This window comes from Mirounga angustirostris, unplaced genomic scaffold (genome assembly GCF_029215605.1).
Source record: "Mirounga angustirostris isolate CCGP_5_RB_7025 unplaced genomic scaffold, mMirAng1.0.hap1 SCAF_9, whole genome shotgun sequence".
Lineage (NCBI taxonomy): Eukaryota > Metazoa > Chordata > Mammalia > Carnivora > Phocidae > Mirounga > Mirounga angustirostris.
This window is the reverse complement of record NW_026991717.1, coordinates 37,358,885-37,382,621: the sequence shown is the minus strand read 5'-3', so window position 1 is coordinate 37,382,621 and position 23,737 is coordinate 37,358,885. Positions and strand designations below refer to the sequence as shown.

The 23,737-nt window shown below is 34.9% G+C and overlaps 1 protein-coding gene across 1 annotated transcript in view; it reads left to right on the top strand.

The window, feature by feature from the left end:
• Positions 1-22,218, top strand: part of SPESP1 (sperm equatorial segment protein 1) — a 31,372-nt gene extending 9,154 nt beyond the window's left edge. The window contains exon 2 of the mRNA XM_045899792.3: positions 17,934-22,218. Coding sequence (XP_045755748.1) covers positions 17,934-18,979 — 1,046 coding nt within the window. The 3' untranslated portion in view covers positions 18,980-22,218. The remainder of the gene's footprint in view (positions 1-17,933) is intronic.
• The last annotated feature ends 1,519 nt before the right edge of the window (positions 22,219-23,737 follow it).

Below are 23,737 nucleotides of genomic sequence, written 5' to 3'. Positions count from 1 at the left end.
TGGCTATAGAGAGCAGTATTTTCTTGGAGACTTTTTGTCTATGTCCACTGGTGTTTCTGGGTTGCTGGCTTCTCTAGTCCACAGTCTGGGGTATGTGTGGCAAAAAGAAAACCCAGGGAACTCGCTGCTGTATCATTCCTTGGATCTTGAAGTTCCTAGTTGGTCTGTCTTCTCTCTGCCTTTCAGAATGCATATTTTATATATGGTGTCCAGGGTTTTTAACTGTGCTTAGTAGGAAGAATAGGGGAAAAGTACATGTTCTCTATCTTTTTGGAAGTGAAAATCCAGATACATTGTTTTAAAACATTTTATTTGGGACTTATGGAAGAGACAACGTGCTTTACAAGTAAGCAAGAATACTTAAGTAGAGGATACATTGGAATGATGTGGTGACCTGTTTTTATTTTATTATTTATTTATTTAAAAGATTTTATTTATTTATTTATTTGACAGAGAGAGACACACAGCGAGAGAGGGAACACAAGCAGGGGGAGTGAGAGAGGGAGAAGCAGGCTTCCCGTGGAGCAGGGAGCCTGATGCGGGGCTCGATCCCAGGACCTCATGACCTGAGGCGAAAGCAGATGCTTAACGACTGAGTCACCCAAGCGCCCCGACCTCTTTTTATTTTTAATTTTGGTCAAAATATGTTGGAATTAGGCTTGCAATGATTTTGTTTGTATTATTTTCCAGTTTGTATATAAAGTAGTAGATATTAGGAGAAAGAAGTTTTAGTTGACAATCAGACATCTAAATTATTTAGATAGAATTTTATCTGACTAGTGATTCATAATACTCCACCTAAATAACTTACAGAGAATGTAAATAAATTCAATATTTTGAGAGTTTGTTTAAAGTTCTTCAAGTTTTCAATTTTATAGGCAATTAACCAGTATACATTACTTTCCTAGCAACATTCCTTTTAACTTACAAGCAGTTTGATGCCAAACCTTAATGTTTTTCTTTTAAGTCTTTAGCTAAATACGTATGTTACTAGTTTAAATGTTAGCTTATAGGCCCATAATTAAAAATGGCAGGAAATATAACAAGTTAATGTCAAAATAAAATACAATTCATATTAAATATTATCAGAAAATTATAACACTTAAAAACTCTACAGAAGACATTTTAATGGAAAAATTCTATTGGTCATTATGATCTTATAATATTGTGTAGGTTTCATAATAACTAATTTTTAAGACACCAGATATTTGGTTTATAGCACATTTCAAGTGAAATTTTATATTCACATTATAATTATTATATGTTTTCAAATCATTTCTCAAAAAATTTAGATATATTAGCCTAAGTGCAAAAATCCAAATTCTGCATAGATTTGGATATGCCCTGTTTACTCTCTAGTTTTGTGTCCTGTGATAACAGCATGATCACCACACAAATGAAACACATTAAAAAATGCTTTTTTTAAAAGGTACAGTTTTTTATAAGACCTAAATTTTACCAATATTCTTCTGGAATTTTAAATTGTAACAGTAAGTAAGAAATTCCCCAAAGAAATATTAAAATTACCTAGTTTTATTGTAGACCTGTATTTTATTATTCTTTAAAGTAAAGTTAATTCATATAAAAGTTCCCAAATTTGAATTACATGTATATTTTTAAAAAATTATATTCCCCCTCCTTTTTTTTTTTTAACCAAAGAAGGGGTGGGAGTGGTTTAGTTTTCTTTTTCTTTTTTTTTTTTTTTTTAAGATTTTATTTATTTATTCATGAGAGACAGAGAGAGAGGCAGAGGGAGAAGCAGGTTCCCAAGAAGCAGGGAACCCGATGTGGGACTCGATCCCAGGACCCTGGGATCATGACCTGAGCCGAAGGCAGACGCTTAACCATCTGAGCCACCCAGGCGCCCAGTTTTCTTTTTTAATTCAGAAACTATTCAGAAACTATTGATTCTTTGCTTAAGATTTAAGGTGACATGTTTTTCCTTTCTTAAAAGTTTAGTCTCAAAGAAACTAGATATGTTACTGTATAAGATTTTTAATATTAGCATTTATTACTATCATTACATTTTATTGTAATTTTTGGCATGCTGTTACTTAGGAGCATAGAATTTTTTTTCTTTGTTTTTTTTTTTTCATTTTTGAGTGTAAGGTTTTATGGAAAAAAGAAATTGTTATTAAAGCAGTTAATGCATAATACCATTTTAGCTTTACCAATTAGGAAATCTCTCCAGAAACAAAGCAAGTTGAAGCTTTTCGGATTTTTACAAAAAACACATCTATATATATCGACTCTTTTAAATAGACATTGTAGAAGAAATTATTTGGTTTTTTACACCTGTTACCAGTTGAAGTTTTATGTATGCAATTAGATATTTTAATTGATGCTTGAGAGTACATTTTTAAGAACTTGAGACTTCCAAACATCATTTTTAAAACTCGATTAATGGGGCACCTGGGTGGCTTAGGCGGTTAAGTGTCTGCCTTTCGGCTCAGGTCATGATCCCGGGGTTCTGGGCTCGAGCCCCACATTGGGGCTCCCTGCTCAGCAGGGAGTCTGCTTCTCTTCTTCCCTCTCCCTCTGTATGCTCTCTCTCTCTCAAATAAGTAAATAAATAAATCCTTAAAAATAAATTAAAATAGGGTGCCTGGGTGGCTCATTCGTTAAGCATCTGCCTTCGGCTCAGGTCATGATCCCAGGGTGCTGGGATCGAGCCCCTCATGGGGCTCCCTGCTCCGCGGGAAGCCTGCTTCTCCCTCTCCCGCTCCCCCTACTTGTGTTCCCTCTCCCGCTGTCTCTCTCTTTGTGTCAAATAAATAAATAAAATCTTTTTAAAAAATAAATTAATTAAAATAAAACTCGATTAGTATGCAATATATTTGCATAGATAATAGAGCACTAGGTTTTCTTGGGGTGGTTCGTTACACAGTTTCATTAAAAAAGAAAATAAACCATGTAATTTACATGTGTTAAAACCACTTTTGTTATTTAAAATGACTAGAGCTAAAAATCACATTTTTTAATTTTAAAAATTTGTAATATCTCTGGCCACAGAAACCATGGTTTCTCAGCTTAGACAGGGGAACCAAAGCACTCCTAACTCTTTGGTAGAAGAAAAAAATCTTATGAGCTATACCGTCATATCCGTAATCTTAAATGTAAGAAATTTTATATTAGTTTTGTCTTAGTTCAAAGTAATAAAATCTATAGCATAACGAAACTGGGAAATGTAGCTCAGTTTATAGAATGTCTTCAATTAGTTCTACTAACTGAAGTGACAATAACATCTATTGATAAAATCAAATTTTTATAAACTCGTTCTTTAAAAATGATTTTTTGTTTTATCTTTATGTTAATGTCCAGTAACTATAATGCAAAACAGAGTGATAAACATGACATTTTAAATATATACATACAATAAAGTACATAAATCAGAGGCTTAATGAATTTTTATGGTTAATGCCCCTGTGTAACCAATGCCCGAACCAAGTGACAAAATATTACCAGCCTAGGCTAGTTTACAAGTATTATGTTCTAATGCATGCAACTATTTAAAATCTTGCATAGAGGGGCACCTGGGTGGCTCAGTTGATTAAGCGACAGACTCTTGATTTTGGCTCAGGTCATGATCTCAGGGTTGTGAGATTGAGCCCCGTGTCAGGCTGAGCCCAGAGTTGGCTTGAGATTCTCTCCTCGCCTTTTGCCCCTCCCACCACTCACTTATGCTCACTTGCTTTGTCTTTCTCAAATAAATAAATAAAATGTTTAAAAAAATAAGTAAACAAATAAAATATTGCATAGAGATTTAGGTGACTGGAATTTCCCAAGTTTCTTACACTTCCAAAACTGAGTTTCTCCAGGAAGAACTTATATAGAGTGAAAGATTATTCATGTAGCTACATGAATCATTAGGTTAACCAGATAAGATTCTTGAATATGACAGACCAAACTGCTTATATTTTTCATCCATCTCAAAGTGTACTTAAAAAAAAAAAAGGCTTCTTTTAAACTCTAGTACTGTAATGCTGCTACCAAGAAACAATCGTCAGTTAAAACATTAACAATCTCAAATGAAAATTAAGCAATTAGAATAAAGAATGTATCAGAATATGGTGTATTTAACAACAAAACAGTTTTAAAAATTACACATAACCCCAAACAAGATAATTTGACCATCCATTAGTTGGAGTGGAATGTAGTCAAATTATCCAAAAGCGATTGTAATGTTCAACCTTGTTATTCAGTCAGTATTTTTATGGTGAACTTTAATATTAATAAATTGTTATTGACAGAAACAATAATTATGTCAGTTTTAATCAAGATTTACAGCTAAAGTAATAGTTGTATGACTTATTATGTTATAAAAGGGAATGCATTATAATTTAGATGAGGGTTTAAAATTCAGGTAGGTGTGCTTTAAATTAATGTTAAAAGTCAATTGGAAAAGATCAGTAAAAATTAATGTCTGTACATATATATTTTTTAGTTCTGTTGACTAAGGTGGCCTAATAACAATGTCACCCTGTAATGCTAGTTTTGATATGTACTTCTAGCCCTCAGATTTTTATCTCTAATATTGTTTTCCATAAAAAGAAACTAGGATTCCTTGAACAGATAGCTGATTTTCATCTTTAGGGAAATAAGTACAAATTGGAGGGTTAAGGATGAGAGTGGGATAGGAGATGGCAGGGAGGCAGGCAGCAGTACCTACCAGAGAACAAGCAAGGATCCTTTAAAAATTCAGAGGTTCCCTCAAAAGGACAGGAGACAGCTTACAGTGGCTCCAGCTGGCTAAGTTGTGACCATATGAACATAAAAAAAGAAAATGATAATATAAGACTGTTAAAAAATATGTGAGTCGTTGGGCTCCCTGCTCGCAGGGAGCCTGCTTCCCCCCTCCCTCTGCCTACCACTCCCCCTGCTTGTGCTCTGTCAAATAAATAAATAAAATCTTTAAAAAAATCCTTAAAAAAAAAAAAAAAAGTGTATGGGTCATAATGAAACTCAAAAGTGTAAGAACTACTTTTCAAATACTTAATACTTTACTTGGGTGAATTTTCTTCAAATGCTTAAAAATACTGTTTACATTTCATTTTATTTATGTAACCCAGATCAGCAAAAGTGTTTCCTTACTCTAAAACTAATACAAATCAGAGCTTACAAGAAGATCTTACTTTTCTCCCTATAAAATATTTATGGACAGACCCATGATTCTTTTGCCAACCTCCCTCCCCGCAACCCCCGCCAGAGGCTACCCACAACAGGATTCACATATTAGAAGATATGCTACCATATTATTTCAGAAGTTAATGAAATGTGTCAAGATGGTCCATTCACACTAAGGTGCTCTCCCAAGTGATCCTGATAGCTGTACCACAACAGGATAAAGAGAACGTGATGCCAAAGCCAAGTAACCTTTTAAATGTGCTTAAAACATATAGAATTATGCTTTTTATTTACATTTATTTGCTTGTTGATGGGTTTGGTAGTTGTTGCTGGTGGCTATTTTAACTTCTCTCCTTGCCCTTTGTGGTTCTTAAAAAGAATGGAGTGGATGAAAACATCCCCACAGACATTGTTAGAAGCCAAGAACTTATACATTGGGCCTTCTGCTTTCCTAGTCCAAAATAATCTTGCCCTGAAAATTTCATTTGTACCATTTAGTCATAAGAGATGAAATGAGAAATAATTTGTGTTGCTTACTCTGCAGATGAAAAAGACCGAATTCTTTAGGCTCTTGGCTTTGTGGCTTCAAGGCCAAGAACACTTGATGACTTTAAAATGCATAAGAGGCATATTTCAATAAAAAATTTAAATGTTGATCAAAAGTAGTAGTATATATATTGTGATCCTATTTATGTAAATATATTATGTATAATCTTGAGTTCTGTTTAAAAATGTATCAGATGGCAATACTCCCAAATTGATTTACAGATTCAACACTTTGTCACAATCCTAGCTTGCTTTTTTTGCAGAAATTAACAAGCTGATACTAAAATTCATGTGGAAATACAAGGGACCCAGACTAGCCATAACAATCCTGAAAGAGAACAAAGTTCAAGGACTCACACTTCCTGATCTCAAAACTTACTATACAGCTGCAGTAATCAAGACAGTGTAGTACTGGCCTAAGAATAGACATATAGATGAATGAAATTGAGTCGAGAGTCCAGAAAGGACCTCTTACATTATTGGTCAATTGATTTTCAACAAGGATACCAAGACAATTCAGTGGGGAAAAGAACAGTCTTTTCAGCAAATGGTGCTGGGACACTAGGCAAAGGAATGAAGTTGGACCCTTACCTCAAACCATATATAAAAGTTAATTCAAGCTAGGTCATAGATCTAAATGTAAAAGCTAAAACTTAGAACTCTTAGATGAAAATGTAGATGTAAGTATTTGTGCGCTTGGATTTGGCAACAGTTTCTTAGATATGACATCAAAAGCCTCAATAAAATAGATACATTGAACCACATTAAAATTAAAAACTTTTATGCTGCAAATGATAACCTTAAGAAAATGAAAATACAACTAACGAGTAGGAGAAAATATTTTCAATCATATATATGACAAAGATATGACATATCTGACATATGTCATATATATGACAAAGGCCTGGTCTCCAGAATATATAAAGAATACTTACAACTCAGTAATAAGGAAAACCCAATTAAAAAATGGGAAAAGTATCAGAATACAGATTTCTCCAAAGAAGATATACAGATGGCCAACAGGCATGTGAAAAGATGTTCAGTGTTATTAGCTATTAGAGAAATACAAGTTGAAACTACAATGAGTTACGACTTAACACAAACAAGGATGGCTGTAATCAAAAGGACAGGTAAGTATTGGGATGATATGGAGAAATTGGAACCCTCATATATTGATGGGAATGCAGCTGCTTTGGCAGTTCCTTAAAGGTTAAACATAATATTATCATATGACCTAGTAATTCTACTCCTAGACATATGTTCAAGAGAAATGAAAGCATACATCCACACAAAAACTTGTACATGAGCATAGCAGCATCACCATTATCACTAAAAAGTAGAAACAAGCCAAATGTGTAGCAACTGATGAATTCATAAACGAAAGGTGGTATATCCATACAATGGAATATTATTTGGCCATAAAAAGGAATGAAATACTGACGTATGCTACAATATGGATGAGTTTTAAAAACATTATGCTAAGTGAAAGAAGCCAGTCACAAAAGAACACATATTTTATGATTTAATGTATATAAAACATCAAGAATAGGCAAATCCATAGAGACAGAAAGTAGTTTAGTATTTGCCTAGGGCTGAGGAAATTGGGGAATGGGTTTATTTTGGGGATGATGAAACTGTTTTAAACTTAGATCGTGGTTGGTGATAGTTGCACAACTGTGAATATACTAAATACCATTGAATTGTATACTTTAAAATATGTAAAAGATAAGTTATGAAGGTATTTTAATCCTAGTAACCCTTAGGGATTTTTAATCCCTAAGATTGTAATTTACTTAAAATTATGTTAATGCAATGTTACCTTAGAGATTGATAAAATCTAATAAAAGAAAATTAACAGAACTTAAACAAATTTAGTTAAATTTATGTGATCTAAATTTATATTAGGCTATTTAGTAAGGACCAGTTAGAAGTACAGGGCTTTCTGAAAATTGGAGCTATTTAACTATAATAATTATGATGTTGTTGTTGATAAACTTCAGACTTAGAAATTTAGAAAAACATAAAAACTGCCTTCTTAGCCTAAAATAAGAGAACTTTTTTTTTAATGCCCAGATTTTCTCACTAATTATTATTGGACTATTAGCTAAGAAACAAAACCAAACAAAAAACCCGAAAACTAAACAAACCCAAAATCAAAACAAATCAAAACAAAGACACTCTTTAGACCAGCAGATTTATTTTAGACATAACATGACATTTAGTTTTCCTCTACAGCGTTCTAACAGAATTTTATAGAAATTTTTTTTACCTGTGATTATTTCCTTAAGATAAATTAGTGGAGGTACAATTAATTTACATACCTGCCAGCATTTGGTTTATTCATTCAGTCATTCACTTAACAAATGCTTTTTTGACTGCCATGGCTCTAGGCACTGGGTAGAACAGGGGATATAGAGAAGCAGACATGGTCACAGCTTTCAAAGAGCTTACAATATGTAGTAGTTAAAAAACATTAAACAAATATATATAGTTAAGATTATCTTAAATTCTATAAAGAAAAGATCAGTGTGCTTGTGAGAAACTAATGAAGGATGTGAGGATCAAAAAGGAAGAAAAGTTACTTTTTTTTTTTTTTTTTTTTTTTAAGGAGGCTCCACACCCAACACAGAGCCCAGCGTGGGGCTTGAACTCATGACCCTAAGATTGAGACCTGAGCTGAGATCAAGAGTCAGATGCTTAATTGACTGAGCCACCCAGGTGTTCCAGGAAGTTACTTCTTTTACTAAGGAAGTAATTATACACATGTCAATCCTAGGTTTTTAGAAAAATTTTTTACCTACTTGACTGACAAAGATTGTTTTTAACTTGCATTTCTTTTATGAACAGTGAACTTTAGCAACTTTTCATGTTAACTGGCTTTTATTTTATTTCTTGTACTCTCTTCTTCCATCTTTAATTGGCCATTCTTGAGAAGGAAATGTATGTTTTGAAACTATTGTTTGTTGATTTAAGTTTTTTATTACATTGCTCATTTTAAATCAGATTTTATTATTTTCCTCAAAATAAACTCAAAACTAACTTTTTGCTTCTGTGTGAAGTGAATGTATTCTTTTATAAGTCATTGACTGTCAGTTGCTATCCATACTTTGTAGTAACAAAAATATATCAAATTTGGATCAGTTTTAGACACTTTTCCAAAGAAGACATACAGATGGCCAACAGACACATGAAAAGATGCTCATCATCACTAATCATCAAGGAAATGCAAATCAAAACTAAAATGAGATATCACTTCACATCTGTCAGAATGGCTAAAATCAACACAAGATATAACAGGTGTTGGCAAGGATGTGGAGAAAGGGGAATCCTCTTGCACGGTTGGTGGGATTGCAAAATGGTGCAGCCACTGTGGAAAACAGTATGGAGGAGGTTCCTCAAAAAGTTAAAAATAGAACTACCCTACAATCTAGCAATTGCACTACTAGGTATTTACCCAAAGAATACAAAATACTAATTCAAAGGGGTACATGCACCTTAATGTTTATGGCAGCATTATCTACAATAGCCAAATTATGGAAACAGCCCAAGTGTCCATCAACTGATGAATGGATAAAGAAGACGTGGTATATGTATACAATGGAATATTACTCAGCTATACAAAAGAATGAAATCTTACCATTTGCAATGATGTGGATGGAGCTAAATGAAATAAATCAGTCCAAGAAAGACAAATACCATATGATTTCACTTATATATGGAATTTAAGTAACAAACAAGCAAAGGGAAAAAAGAGCGAGGCAAACCAAGAAACAGATTCTAAACTATAGAGAACAAACTGATGGTTACCAGAGGGGAGGTGGGTGGGGGGGTTGGTGAAATAGGTGATGGGGATTAAGGAGTGCACTTTGTCATGATGAGCACCTGGTGTTGTATGGAAGTGTTGAATCACTGTATTGTATACCTGAAACTAATGTGACACTATGTTAACTAACTGGAATTTAAATAAAAATTAAAAAATAAAAAGTAAAAAAGGTTTTTGGATCAGGTTTAAAAATTCTAAATACATCTTAATATATGAAAGGGATATATTTTCATCCAGTTGACAGTAGAGCAAAATTTTATATATTTTACTTATGTATTGATTGATTGTATTTTAATATTTACATGTATTTTAAAAGAGAGTTGTATTCTTCCAGGACAATTTTATTATCATACTTCTATTTTGCCAGCATCCTTGTGTCATCTTTTTATGACAACATTGTGTAGTTGTTATGTGTACCAGCTTTGAAATAAGGCAGCCTCTGTCTGAATGCCATTATTACCACCTACAAATCAAATATAATCTTAGGCAAATTACTTATCCTTTCTAAGTGTCCTTATTTTCTTCTTTGTAAAAACACTCCTCACGTTCAAAGCCCTTAGTATAGTGCCTGGCACAAAGCAATTGCTCAGTCAGTCAGAGCTATTATGGTCTTTTCAATCACTGTCTTCCAATTTTCCCCTTCAGATTTCATGCCACTTTTGTTCCTACAGTTGTTTTCCCATTTTGTTTACTTTCCTATTATTTCTGTCATGTGACTGATTCTCCCTGTACTATTTCAAGAAGAAAAGTGCAGACAGTCTCAAGCACAGCTATGACATCTGTGTCTGTGATTCCTGTTAAACCTTAAGCCTGCATAGCAGGGAGCCATCCTTCTAACTAGAGGCACTGGAAAACAGCATTATGGTTTCTAAAGGTGGAAGAGATTCTTACCTTATCCACATTCTGAGACATTGCTATGTTTGGTTGGATCACTAACTGGTAAAGAAGACAGAGGAGGATAAAGCACACCAGTGTAAACTATACATATCCAATGTGTAAAAACTCAACTTCTAGCAGAGTAGTCTGGTCTTTGTAAGAATTTGAATTTTGTTCATCTTTCTAGGAACTTTTTTTTTTTTTAGGTTTTTTTTTTTATTCTTATGTTAATCCCCATACATTACATCATTAGTTTTAGATGTAGTATTCCATGATTCATTGTTTGTGCATAACACCCAGTGCTCCATGCAGAATGTGCCCTCCTCAATACCCATCACCAGGCTAACCCATCCTCCCACCCCCTTCCCCTCTAGAACCCTCAGTTTGTTTTTCAGAGTCCATCGTCTCTCATGGTTCGTCTACCCCTCCAATTTTCCCCACTTCATTCTTCCCCTCCTGCTACCTTCTTCTTCTTCTTTTTTTTTTCTTAACATATATTGCATTATTTGTTTCAGAGGTAAAGATCTGTGATTCAACAGTCTTACACAATTCACAGCACTTACCAGAGCACATATCCTCCCCAGTGTCTATCACCCAGTCACCCCATCCCTCCCACCCCACCCCCCACTCCAGCAACCCTCAGTTTGTTTCCTGAGATTAAGAATTCCTCATATCAGTGAGGTCATATGATACATGTCTTTCTCTGTTTGACTTATTTCGCTCAACATAATACCTTCCAGTTCCATCCACATCGTTGCAAGTGGCAAGATCTCATTCCTTTTGATGGCTGCATAATATTCCATTGTATATATATAGATCTTTCTAGGAACTTCTGAAGAATGGGGAAAGCAGGTTTTCATAGTGGTCGGGGCCATTTGTCAGGGTGTTTGAGCCTTGACTATCTTTTACTACCTTGCCTGCAAACATTTGTATAAAGATCAAATTGATTTGCAAGAGCAGTCCTGATTAGGGAAACTGAGAAGTCAATATGAAGTAAGTAGATGTTTTAGGGGTACAAAAGTAGGAGGTGGGAAGTGTGTAGCGAGAGGATAGATTTAACAATAGAACAATATGGACACAAAGGGTTCATGAAGAAGAGAAGAAAAACAAGGTAGAAGATAGGGTGCTGTATTGTTCGGCAACCATGAACAGGTTTTTTAATGTTGCCTAAGTAATAGTATAAAGGGATAATGAGTACGTCAATTTTTTTTAGGAATCAGCTAGCAGTAAGGATCTCCTTTTCCTGTCCTTTGACAATCTAATTCACCTAATAGTAACCTGGATGTCCTATTTACTACTTTGAGAAGGGAGAAGTTAAATGATTAAAAATGGAATGTTTAGGGTGCCTGGGTGGCTCAGTCAGTTAAGCATCTGCCTTTGGCTCAGGTCATAATCCCAGGGTCCTGGGATTAAGTCCCACATAGGGCTTCCTGCTCAGCGGGGAGTCTGCTTCTCCCTCTCCCTCTACCCCTCCCCCTTGCCCTTGCTCTCTCTCTCTCTCAAATAAATAAAATCTTAAAAAAAAAATAACTTAAAAAAATGGAATGTTTAGCAGCCTACAATCTATTGGCAATGTCTTTTTAAAAGCATTTAAGCCTTTGTTGGTTGCAGATTTTAGATTTGCATGTGAATAGTGGCCCAGAATTGAAATTTTTCCAAAACCGATATAAAAAAATTTTATTGTGGAAAAACTTAAATATATACACAAGTAGAAAGAATGGTATAATAAATCTCCATATACCTATAACTAGCTTCAACTACTAACCCACAATTAATTTTGTTTCATTGATATGTCCACCCACATTCCTTTCCCCCTCACCTTCCTGGTCCCTCTCCCCAACTTCTCAGACTTGAATTTTTTAGAAGCAAATTTGATACATCATATAATTTCATCAATAAATATTTTAATATAAAGCACTAAAATATAAATAAACACAATAATAATGTGAATTTCACACCTAAAAAATAATAATTCCTTAGTATTATCAAGTATCTGGCCAATGTTCAAACTTCCCTGATTCTCTTCTAGTTTGTTTGGTTGAATTGAGATTCAAATAAGATTCGTACATTTAATTCATATATCTTTTAATTCCATTTTAATGTAGTCCTCCTTCATCTCTATTTTTGTCCTTGCAATGTAGTTGTTGAAACTGGATCATATGTTCTATAGTTTCCCATAGTCTAGATTTTGCTGATTATATCCCTATGGTCTCGTTTATATCTTCCTTTGTTGTCCCATGAACTTTCAGTATATTGTCAGATCTAGAGACACCTGTTAGATTCAGGTTTTGACCATTTTTACAAGACTGCTTCATAGGTGCTAGAAATACATAATGTCTGATTGTGTATCTTTTTGTAATACAAATAATCTTTGATACTGATAATCATTGCAAAATGTCATAATTATAGGTGGCTTCTTCATTTATTAGCTAAGTAAGTTTATAAATTGAAACTTCCCTCACTTAGAGAGCTATTTTTCCATATGCAGTTGGGTCTGTTTCTGTATTTTCTGTTCTGTTCCATTCATCTGTACATTCATGTGCAATGCTATACTATTTTTATAATAGAGGCTTTATAATATATTTCAATATTTATTGGGGCTAGCCTCTATTTTCCTGGCTATTCTTACTCATTTTTCCTTCCAGATGAGCTTTATAATCCATTTTCCTAACTCCAGAAAACAAGTAATGATATTTTGTTAGGAGCATATTAAATGTATACATTAACAGAGAGAATATGACATCTAAGCATCTTTATGATATTGAATCTTCTTGTCTAAGAACATGGTATATCTTTCCATTTGCTGAAGCTTACATTATGTTTTTTGGAAGATTTTGTTACATTCCTGTATCAGTTTTCTGTGGCTGCTGTAACAAATTACTATAAACTTGGTATCAAAAAATAACAAATTTATTCTTTCACAGTTTGAGGCCATAAGTCTAAAATCAGCTTCACTGAGCCAAAATCAAGGTGTAAGGCAGAGCTGTGTTCCCTCTGCAAGCTCAAAGAGACAATATTTTAATTGGCTCTTCTAGCTTCTGGTAGCTGCCAGCATTCCAAGTCTTATGGCCACTTCATTCTAATCTTTGCCTCCTCCTCCATATTACCCCTTCCTCTTCTGTGTATCAAATCTCTGTTTGTCTCTCTCTTATAAAAACATTTGTGATTGGATTTAGAGTCTACCCAGATAATCTAGGATAATCCCCTGTCAAGATCCTTAATTTAATCACATCTGCAAAGACCTCTGGATGCCTATATTCAGCCTAATGTAATTACTCCTATAGATTTTGGACATGTCTTTTTAAATTTATGATTAGATATTTTCTTTCATTATTTGTTATCAAAATAGCATCTTCTTTCTCATCTTTTAACTGGTTTATATTGGTATACTGATTTTTGTATGTTGACTTTATAACTTGCTACTTTTCTAAATTCTCTTAACTCCTTGCAGTAGCTTTTCAAAGGAATTCTTTTGTGTTGCTAGATGTCTAATTATATCATCTACACATAAACATAGTTTAACCTTTTTCTTCCCAACTCTCATGCTTCCAGTTATTTTCCATTGTCTAATTACATTGACTAATACCTCCAACATGATGTTAAATAATAGTGGAGATATTAGTATCCTGATCTTATTTCAGTCTTTAGCAGAAAAGCTTCTAGTGTTTTTTACAGATAGGATCCAAAGCATATTTTTTTAAGGGATTTAACTTTGTATTTTAAGATGAGAAATGTCAGCAGTTATCTTTATAGAGCTTTTATTTATTTATTTTTCTTTATAGGGCTTTTAAAGTGTTTTTCAAGTATCTAATTTATTTGGTTCTATGAGATAAAAGGGCAAATAGAGTAACTTAATTTTATAGTTAAGTAAATGTTGAGAGAAATTAAGTAATTGCCTAAGGTCATGATACTTAGGAAGTGGTACAAGGAGGACCAGAATAAAAAAAGTTTTTTTTCACTGCACTAGGCTGCATATTCATTTTACTTAATATTTTCCTCCAGGAAACCATAGATTCAGGACAACGCCTTACATGCCTATGAGAATACATAAATAAGTTATTTTCCTTTTTAAAATGTGAGTTTTAATGGTTCGCTATATTGAATGATTGGGTATGTGTGCTTATGTGTTTTTAGAGAGTAAAATATTATATGTGGGTAAGTGTAAAGTTCCCTTTAATGACCTGACTTCAGTCCCATTTCCTCTCCTCGGAGGCAATGTAGTATAGACTCGGACAGTTGTGGGTTTTTTTCTTTTTTTGTAATGCAAGTGCCAGACTTAAGCTTTGATTGTAGAGGCATCCATATCAAAGAGCCATTCATCTCAAAGATTGCTCTCTTAAATATACACAGTGCCAGCCACAAGCCTAGATAAAGAGCCAGGCCACCTGCCCCTAATGAGGCTCCTTTGTTTTGCAGATCTTAATTGATTTTGATAACTGTCCTTTTGGGCCAGTTGTTTTTTCCTCTTCCTGAGCTTCAAATTCATGCTCTTATGTTTTAATTCATCAATAAAGAGTGAGCCCTAGAGCCCCCACATTTGACCCCAATAAAAGGAAAACCCCTGGCCCATTTGCACTTTACCAGCCCCAGCCCCACCCCCCCCCCACCCCCAATCTCTGGCACTGTCTCTGACTCCCTTGCTTTCCTGGGCTCCCACACACTCTCCTCTCCCTCTCTGTTTTTTTCTCTCCATCCGTCTCCACCTCCCACTGTGTGGCCCCAAGTGTACTATGTAATTTCCAGGTCTTATAAGTAATAAACCCTTGTTTTGTCAAAGTTTCCTGATGGTTGTTGCTGAAGGATGTCTTGGAATCATAATAAGAACCACAAGGGTCAGTCCAGTCATAACACTGATCTGGAAAGGGGAAATGTCTGTGGGTAGCTCACTCCAGGGCCCAGGTGAGCACCACCAGGCATTTCTAGTCTGCAGCTTTATTATGGATAGGCTGAGACTGGCACAAAATAGGCAACGACCCACAAGAGTTAGGTATGTTAACCTTCTAGTCCATTTTTTAAAATCCACAATTCACAGACAAAATGCATGATATGGGGTCAGCGATTTTAAGAAAATTATTACAGAGATAATATCAAAATCTGTCTCCCTTTTTTCACCTATCATCGTCATATGGATTTTGAAGTATGCAAGGCTTTTCTAAGCATAACATAAAATGCAGAATGTACTTTTAGAATCTAGATCTCCAGAGAAGTCTGGTATCTTTCCACTATCACTTTGCCTACTAAACTGTTCTCATTAAGAAATTTTTAAAATTTAGGGGCGCCTGGGTGGCTCAGTTGTTAAGCTTCTGCCTTCGGCACAGGTCATGATCCCAGGGTCCTGGAATCGAGCCCCGCATTGAGCCCCCTCATCGAGCCCCCCATTGAGGCCCGTATCGGGCTCCCTGCTCAGCGGGAAGCCTGCTTCTCCCTCTCCCACTCCCCCTGCTTGTGTTCCTTCTCTCTCTGTGTCTCTCTCTGTCAAATAAATAAATAAAAAATCTTAAAAAAAAAATTTTTTTTTTAATTTAGAAATATACTTTCAATTTTGATTAAATATCCATCTGGCCTTTCTAAGTTGTAACAAGAGTTACGGAAGAGAGGGAAAACATTTAAATATAAAGCATTTTAAACTGTTTTGTGCTTGTGAAAGTGCTGAATAGAAGTACCTGCTGAATATAAAGTTTGTAATTTCATTTTGCCTGCAGAGGGAGAATTTAGGTAGGAGTTAGGCATTAGAGTTTGGTAAAAAGTGACTTACTTTCTTGAATTAAGTCAATTTATATCCTTGATAGTGGCAAAATCATTTCAAAATGAAATGTAGTACAAAATTCCAGCACTTAATATTAAAAACCATCTTAGGAGTAGGGGACCTGAGGAGAATTTCGGAATATCTTATTCAATAATCTTTTTTGTTTTCCGTGTTGGAAATGAGAGGCTTCACCAACCACTCAGATGCTGCAAAATACCTGCATAAATAGAACTGCTATTTTGTTTTAAGAGTGAAATGTTGATGGTTTAGACCAGGAGTTGGCAAACTTTTCCTGTAAAGGGCCAGATAGTAAGTATTTTAAGCTTTGTAGCCCATGTGGTCTCTGTTGTAACTACTCAGTTCTATTGTTGCAACCAAAAGCAGCCATAGATAATACATAAACAGATGGGCAAGACTGGCTGGGTTCCAATAAAACTTTATTTACAAAACAATTAGGTGGATATTAATGTGGGAACCAAAAGCAAAAGAAAAAATTAAATTTCCTTACAACTGGCAGCCAGTTGACAAGTCCTTGATACAGGCAGAGTGACCTTCCTCTAGGAACTCAATTACCTTGATGTCGATACTTTGCTAAGGGCAAAAGGCAATCTTAGTGTAACATTATCCCAACCACCAGGATCCTGTAAGTCTCCTTTGGAAACTTCCTTTTTCTATAACCCCCAAGATATATGTTAGCAATCATCCTTCAAGCAGATGGCCCAGTGATATACATCTGAAGGGTTTCATGACTAAGGTTTTACTAGACAGTGATAAATGACTTTTCCTAACAATAGTTAGCCCCTCAAGGTCCTGGAAACCTTGCTTCCCAATTCCTTAGAGACCTAGGCTATCCTTAACCCCCTCCCAACTTGAAAATATATAATGGGCCACCCCTCACAATCCCAGTGCAGCTCTTTCTGCCCATGGGTCCTGTCCCCTTGCTTTAATAATACCACCTTTTTGCACCAAAGTTGTGTCAAGAATTCTTTCTTGACTGTTTGCTCTGAACCTTAACATTTCCCCATCAGATATGATCCACAAGCTGTAGTTAGATCTTTGCTGGGTTGAAGGCAGTGGTGTACTGGTAAACGTTCAACAACTGGCTTTTTGGAGAGACTGGTAAGCCGAGATTTATAGCACTTGCCCATTAACATGACGTAAATATTCCCATCACAGTTGATTTCAGGCTATTTATTTCGTGTTACTGAACAGGGACAGAGAAAGGGATATAGACTAGTACACCATCACATAGCTTTTCTACCGTACAGCTACACTAGATGTAAATAACCTCAAGACCATAGACAATAGTAAAATGACATAAAGTAATAAGAAGTGATGAATTTTGAATATTTATTACCTTTATTTTGAATATAATTCATTTAATTGCAAATTAAAATAATTTTTAATAATGTCTATGTTTAACATTTGGTTCACAAAATTCCTAAAAATTGAGTAATTGGTTCTGGTGAGCCAGTATGAGCCAATTCCAGCACACCACTATGGTGGAGGATATGATCAAGAATTTTGTTTTAATAAGCTACCTACTGAATCATATGGGAGAATAAAAGCGAAAAAATATAGAGAATTGTGTTAATATGCAACTTTTGCACTAATCTTGTTCATGTGTTAAGGATCTGAATAAATTTATTTTTTTTTATTTAAGTGAAAATCGACTGAGCCAAAGGTGCTTTATTTCTTGGTTCTTTATCTCAACTTTTAAGTGATAACATAGGAAGTAAATTTAGGTCAGTAGATTCTGTCAATATATCATATATAATATTAAGTGTTACTTATTGTTTGATTTTTTTTTCCTTTAAGGCATAACTGTGACGCCTGACGAAGAACAAAACTTAAATCATTATGTAGAAGTTTTACAGAACCTAATACTAAGTGTTCCTACTAGGGAGCCAGGTCCTGAGAAAAAATCAAAGTCTCCAAATAATGTTCATTCTATAGGACCGAAGGTATCAAGATTAAAGGAGATAATCACACATGGAGACGTTTCTACTGAAAATAATGTTTTAATCAATCGTATCAGTGAAGACACCACAGCTTCCCCTACTGGAGGCTTCACACTGGAAGTAGAGAAGAAGAAAACTACCAAAAGTACAGCATTCTGGTCGATTAAACCAAAAAATATTTCTATTGTGTTACACACAGATGAACCGCTTATTGTAAAAGAGCCAGAGCCAGAGCCGGAACTGGCACGAACTGAGGCACCAAAGCCACTGCCAAACGTTACTGAGACATCCCCAAGTCCAGATGTCACCTCGGGCCAACCGTTTATTACCTCTTCAAGTAGGAGCACTGACGTGGATACGGTCACAGAACTAGAAGATGTTCCTCAGCTCTCAGGTGATTATGAAATGGAAAAATCGGACGCACTAACATTTGAAAAACGCCCACAGATTCTGAGTATTGAAGACATTTTGAAAAAAATTTCAGATATTCATTCACAGGTACAACGGGTACCTCTTGCTGAGAGCCTCAAGCCAGAATACAGAGAGGACATTCGAGCCTCTAGAGAGCACCTAAAACGGAGCCTTGCTTTAGCAGAAGCAGCGGAACATAAACTACAAAAGATGTATAAATCCCAGCTGTTACCACTAGGACAAAGCAGTGACACTGGAATTGATGACATTGAAACTGTTATTAACATGCTGTACAATTCCAGATCTAAATTGTCTGAATATTTAGATATTAGACACGTTCCGCCAGAAATGAGAGAAAAAGCTACTACAGTATTCAGTACATTGAAAAAAATATTATGTGTAAGTCAACTAGAAACTCAAAACCTTATTAGGAAGTTATTAAACAATAATATAAAAATTTTAAACCTACTTGATGTTCCACGACAAAGTTGATTTAAGCGAACTGTGCATTCATTTCACTGAAGAAATAAACATATTAGTGATTCACAAGTTGTATGAAAATATTTTCTATTGTTCAATGTGCTAACATCTTTCCATGTCATATATTATAAAAAATTTTCATATGCATGAAAGCCTAATAATTTAAAATAAAATTTTGGTTCAGGAGTTTGTAGTTTTTTCTCATTAATTAACTTTAAAAGTTATGAAGATCTTTGATTTTACTTGAATAGATTAGTTAAATTCACCCATTTTATAAGAGTTGAGACCGTGTGCAATCTGTATGTAGCCTGTTTTAAATAAATGAATATAAATGTAAAATTTTAGGATATATGGTCTTTATTACTCTTCGAGAGAATCTGAGTTTTCTGTCTGAATAACAAAGTTGGAACTTGAATCAGCACTTTTATTTGAATATCTGTCTGCCTCCTTTGAAAGGTGGATGGTATATGAAGATACGTCCCTGTTTCTTTGTTGTTAAGTACTTTTGGAGTATCAGTGAGTGGTTGTAACTTGGATTTGTAATATAGCCATTCCTATGATTGCTGAGAAGCATTCGTGGATTTTAAGCAAAAGATGGGTATGATCAAATTTGTGTTTTTAAAAAAACCACTCTGGCTGCAGTTTTGGAGGCAGACAAAAGTAGAAGTGCACTAAGCAAAGGCCAAATTTAGCTTGGACTAGTTCGAAAAAAGTGTTAGTTTAGAAGTAGAATCAACAGTATTTGGTGATTGCATGGACATAGAGACTGAGAGAGTAGCAGGGATCAAAAATAATTTCTACACAATTAGCTAGATCATAAAAGGACCACATAGGTTTTGTTTCACAATAACACTCTTTACTGTTTCCTGTTGCTTGGTTTTTTTTAATTTTTTTATTTTGTGTGTGTGTTGCTTATTTTTAAAATTAATTTTACTATGGAAGATTTCAAACATGTGAAAAAGTAAACAGATTAATGTAATAGATCTATGTACCTAATGTCCAGTTTCAACAGTGATCTACTAATGACTCGTCTTGTTTCACCTAAACCCTCACCTTTTCCCCTTTCCTATTTTATGTTGAATTAAATCCCAGATACTTTTTCATTTCATTTGTAAAGATTACAGTGTGAAGCTCTTTAAGTTTTTAAAAAAAATAACCACAATATCACCACACATACAAATTTAATAATTCTTTATCATCAAATATCCAGTCATTGTTCAGATTTCCAACTGTTAATAATTTTTTTAAATTTAGAGTTTGTATGAATCAAAGATCCAAATAAAGTTCACACACTGAGATTTGATTTGACTCGTAAATCTTTTTTTTTTTTTAAGATTTTATTTATTTATTTGACAGAGAGAGACACAGCGAGAGAGGGAACACAAGCAGGGGGAATGGGAGAGGGAGAAGCAGGCCTCCCAATGAGAAGGGAGCCCGATGCCAGGCTCGATCCAGGCTCGATCCCAGGACCCTGAGATCGTGACCTGAGCCGAAGGCAGACGCTTAACAACAGGGCCACCCAGGAGCCCCATAAGTCTTTTAATCTAGACTTTCTTTCACCTTTTTTCCCCTTGAAGCTTACTTATCAAAGAAATTGGTCATTTGACCTATAGTTTTACACCTATCGATTTTGCTGATTGTATCCCCATAATGCCTTTTAGTATGTTTTCCTGTCCTCCGTATTTTCTGTAAATTGATAGTTGGATCGAGAGAGGCTTTTTCAGACTCAGGTTTGTCTCTTTTTTTTGGTCAAGATAGCATAGATCATCTGGTTGTGTTTACTTTTTTTTTTTTAAGATTTTATTTATTTATCTGACATAGAGAGAGCGAGAGAGGGAACACAAGCAGGGGGAGTGGGAAAGGGAGAAGCAGGCCTCCTGCCGAGCAGGGAGCCGGAAGCGGGGCTCAATCCCAGGACTCTGGGATCATGACCCGAGCTGAAGGCAGATACTTAACGACTGAGCCCCCCAGGCACCCTGGTTGTGTTTACTTTTGTATTTATAAAGCAGCCTTTGATGTTCATTACCTAGATAGATTATTGATCAGGTGTTGCAAAATGGACATATCATTCCTTCCTTATTAGCTGGAATATGTCTATAATGAGAAACTTCCTCTCCTCTATTATTTGATTCCCTAGGAGTCCAGTGTGTATTGGAAAGACATCAAATCTTTCTCTTTTTTAACAGTTTTCAAAATAATTAGTTCATAGAATCCTCCAATGGTGACCTGTTTTTTTAAATTAGATCTTTATTCTTTGGAACAGTTGGAGGCTTATAGAGAAATTGATCAGAAAATACAGAGTTCCCACATACCTCTCTCTAGTCTACCATAGTTTCCACTATTATTTATATCTTATATTAGTGTGGTACAATTCTTACAATTGATGAACCCACATTGATACATTATTAGTAACTGAAGCTCCATAGTTTACATTAAGGTTTACTCTTTGTATTGACATTTTATGGGTTTTGACAAATATATAATAACACATATCCACCATTACAATATCATACACAATAGTTTCACTGCCCTAAAAATCCCCTGTGCTTCACCTATTCATCCCTCCCCCTTCCTCCCCAATCCCTCCAATCTCTGGCAAAACTGATGTTTTTTACTCTCTCTATACTTTTGCCTTTTCTAGAATGTCATGTAGTTAGAATCATATAGAATATAGCCTTTTAAGATCGGCTTCACTTAATATGTGTTTAAGATCCCTGCATGTCTTTTTGTGCCTTGACAGCTCATTTCTTGTAGTGCTAAGTAATATTCCATTGTATGGATGTACCAGAGTTTATACATTCCCCTGTTGAAGGACATCTTGATTACTCCCAAGTTTTGCAATTATGAATAAAACTGCTTCAAACATCTGTGTGCAAGTTTTTGAGTAGACCTAAGTTTCAATTGTGCCAGTTTTTTTCACACCTTTGAACGTGCAAAAGTTAGCAAACTTTTATATTTTGGCCAATCTGATAAATGAAAAGTATTATCTAGTTGTTTTAATGTATGTTTCCTTAATTATGAGTGAGGTTGGACATCTTTTTATATGTATATTTTTATTTCTGGAAACGGCTTGTTCCTGTTTATTTCTCTACTGGTTGCTTTTCCTTAGTGATACATACAACCTTTTAATGTAACAAGGAAATTGGAATTTTGTGTCATATTTTTACAAATGTTTTGTCTAGTTTATTATTTGTGTTTTGATTTTCCCATGTAGAAATTGAAAACCTTCATAAATCAAATTTATACATTTTTTTCTTTGGGTGCCTTTGTGTTTTGTGTCTGACCTTTCCCACTCTGAGATTTTACAAAATTCCTCTTTTTTATTCTAGTGTTTTAGTGTTTTTACCTTTTTAAAAATAAACTATTTTTTAGAGCAGTTTTAGGCAAAATTAAGGAGAAGGTGCGGAGTTTCCATATATACCCACACACGTACAGCCTCCCCCACTATCAGTTTCCCCCACCAAAGTGGTACATTTGTTACAATTGATAAACTTACATTGATGCATCATTATGACCTCCAAGTCCATAGTTTACATTAGGATTCACTCTTGGTGGTATACATTCTGTAGGTTTGGACAAGTGTATAGTGATAGGTTTTCACCATTATAGTATCATAAAGAGTAGTTTCATTGCCCTAAAAATCTTCTGTGCTCCGCCTACTCATTCCTTCTTCCTCCTCTCAATCTCTGGCAACCACTGATCTTTTTACTGTCTCCATAGTTTTGTCTTTCCTATAATGTCATATAGTTGGAATCATATAGTATGTAACATTTTCAGATTGGCTTCTGTCACTTAATAATGCACATTTAAGGTTCCTCTGTGTCTTTTCATGGTTTCATAGCTCATTTAATTTTAGCTCTGAATAATGTCTATTTATCCATTCACCAATAAAGGACATTTTGGTTGCTTCCAAGTTTTGGCAATTATGAATAAAGCTGCTATAAACATCCAGGTGCAGGTGTTTGTATGGACATAAGTTTTCAATTCTTTTGGGTAAATACCAAGGAGCCCAATTGCTGGGTTGTATGGTAAGAGTATTTTTAATTTTGTAGAAGCCATTAAACTGTCTTCCAAAGTGATTGTACCATTTTGCAATCCCACCAGCAATGAATGAGAGTTCCTGTTCCTCCACATCCTCACCAGCACACGGTGTTGTCAGTGTTCTGGATTTTTACCATTCTAATAGGTGTGTAGTGGTCTCATTGTTGTGACTATTACCTTTTAATTAAAATTTTTAAGTTTTTGATAATTATAGATAAACATGCTGTTTTAAGAAATAATACAAAGAGATCTAGTTAATGTGCTCTTCACTCATTTCATCTAATGGTAATATCTTCAAAACTATAGTGCAATATCACAAGCAAGATAAGTACATTAGTATAAGATACAGAACATTAACAAGACTGCAAGGATTCCTCATGTTGCCCTTTTATAGCTACACCTACTTCCCTCCTGTTTTCACACCTTTCTAACCTCTGCTAACCACCATTCTCTTCTCCATTTCCATAATTTTGTCATTTCAAGAATGTCCTATAAGTAGAATCATACAGCACGTAATCTTTGGGGATTGGCTTATCTTCCCACAGCTCAGTTCTCCAGAGCTTGAGCAAGCTTGTTGCATGCATCAATCCCTTCCTTTTTACTTGAGTGGTGCTGCGCAGTTTGTTTATCTATTCACCTGCTTAACAACCTTTGGGTTATTTCCAGGTTTTGGCTATTACAAGCTCCTATAAACATTCATTTACAGGTTTTTTGTGAACATAAGTTTTC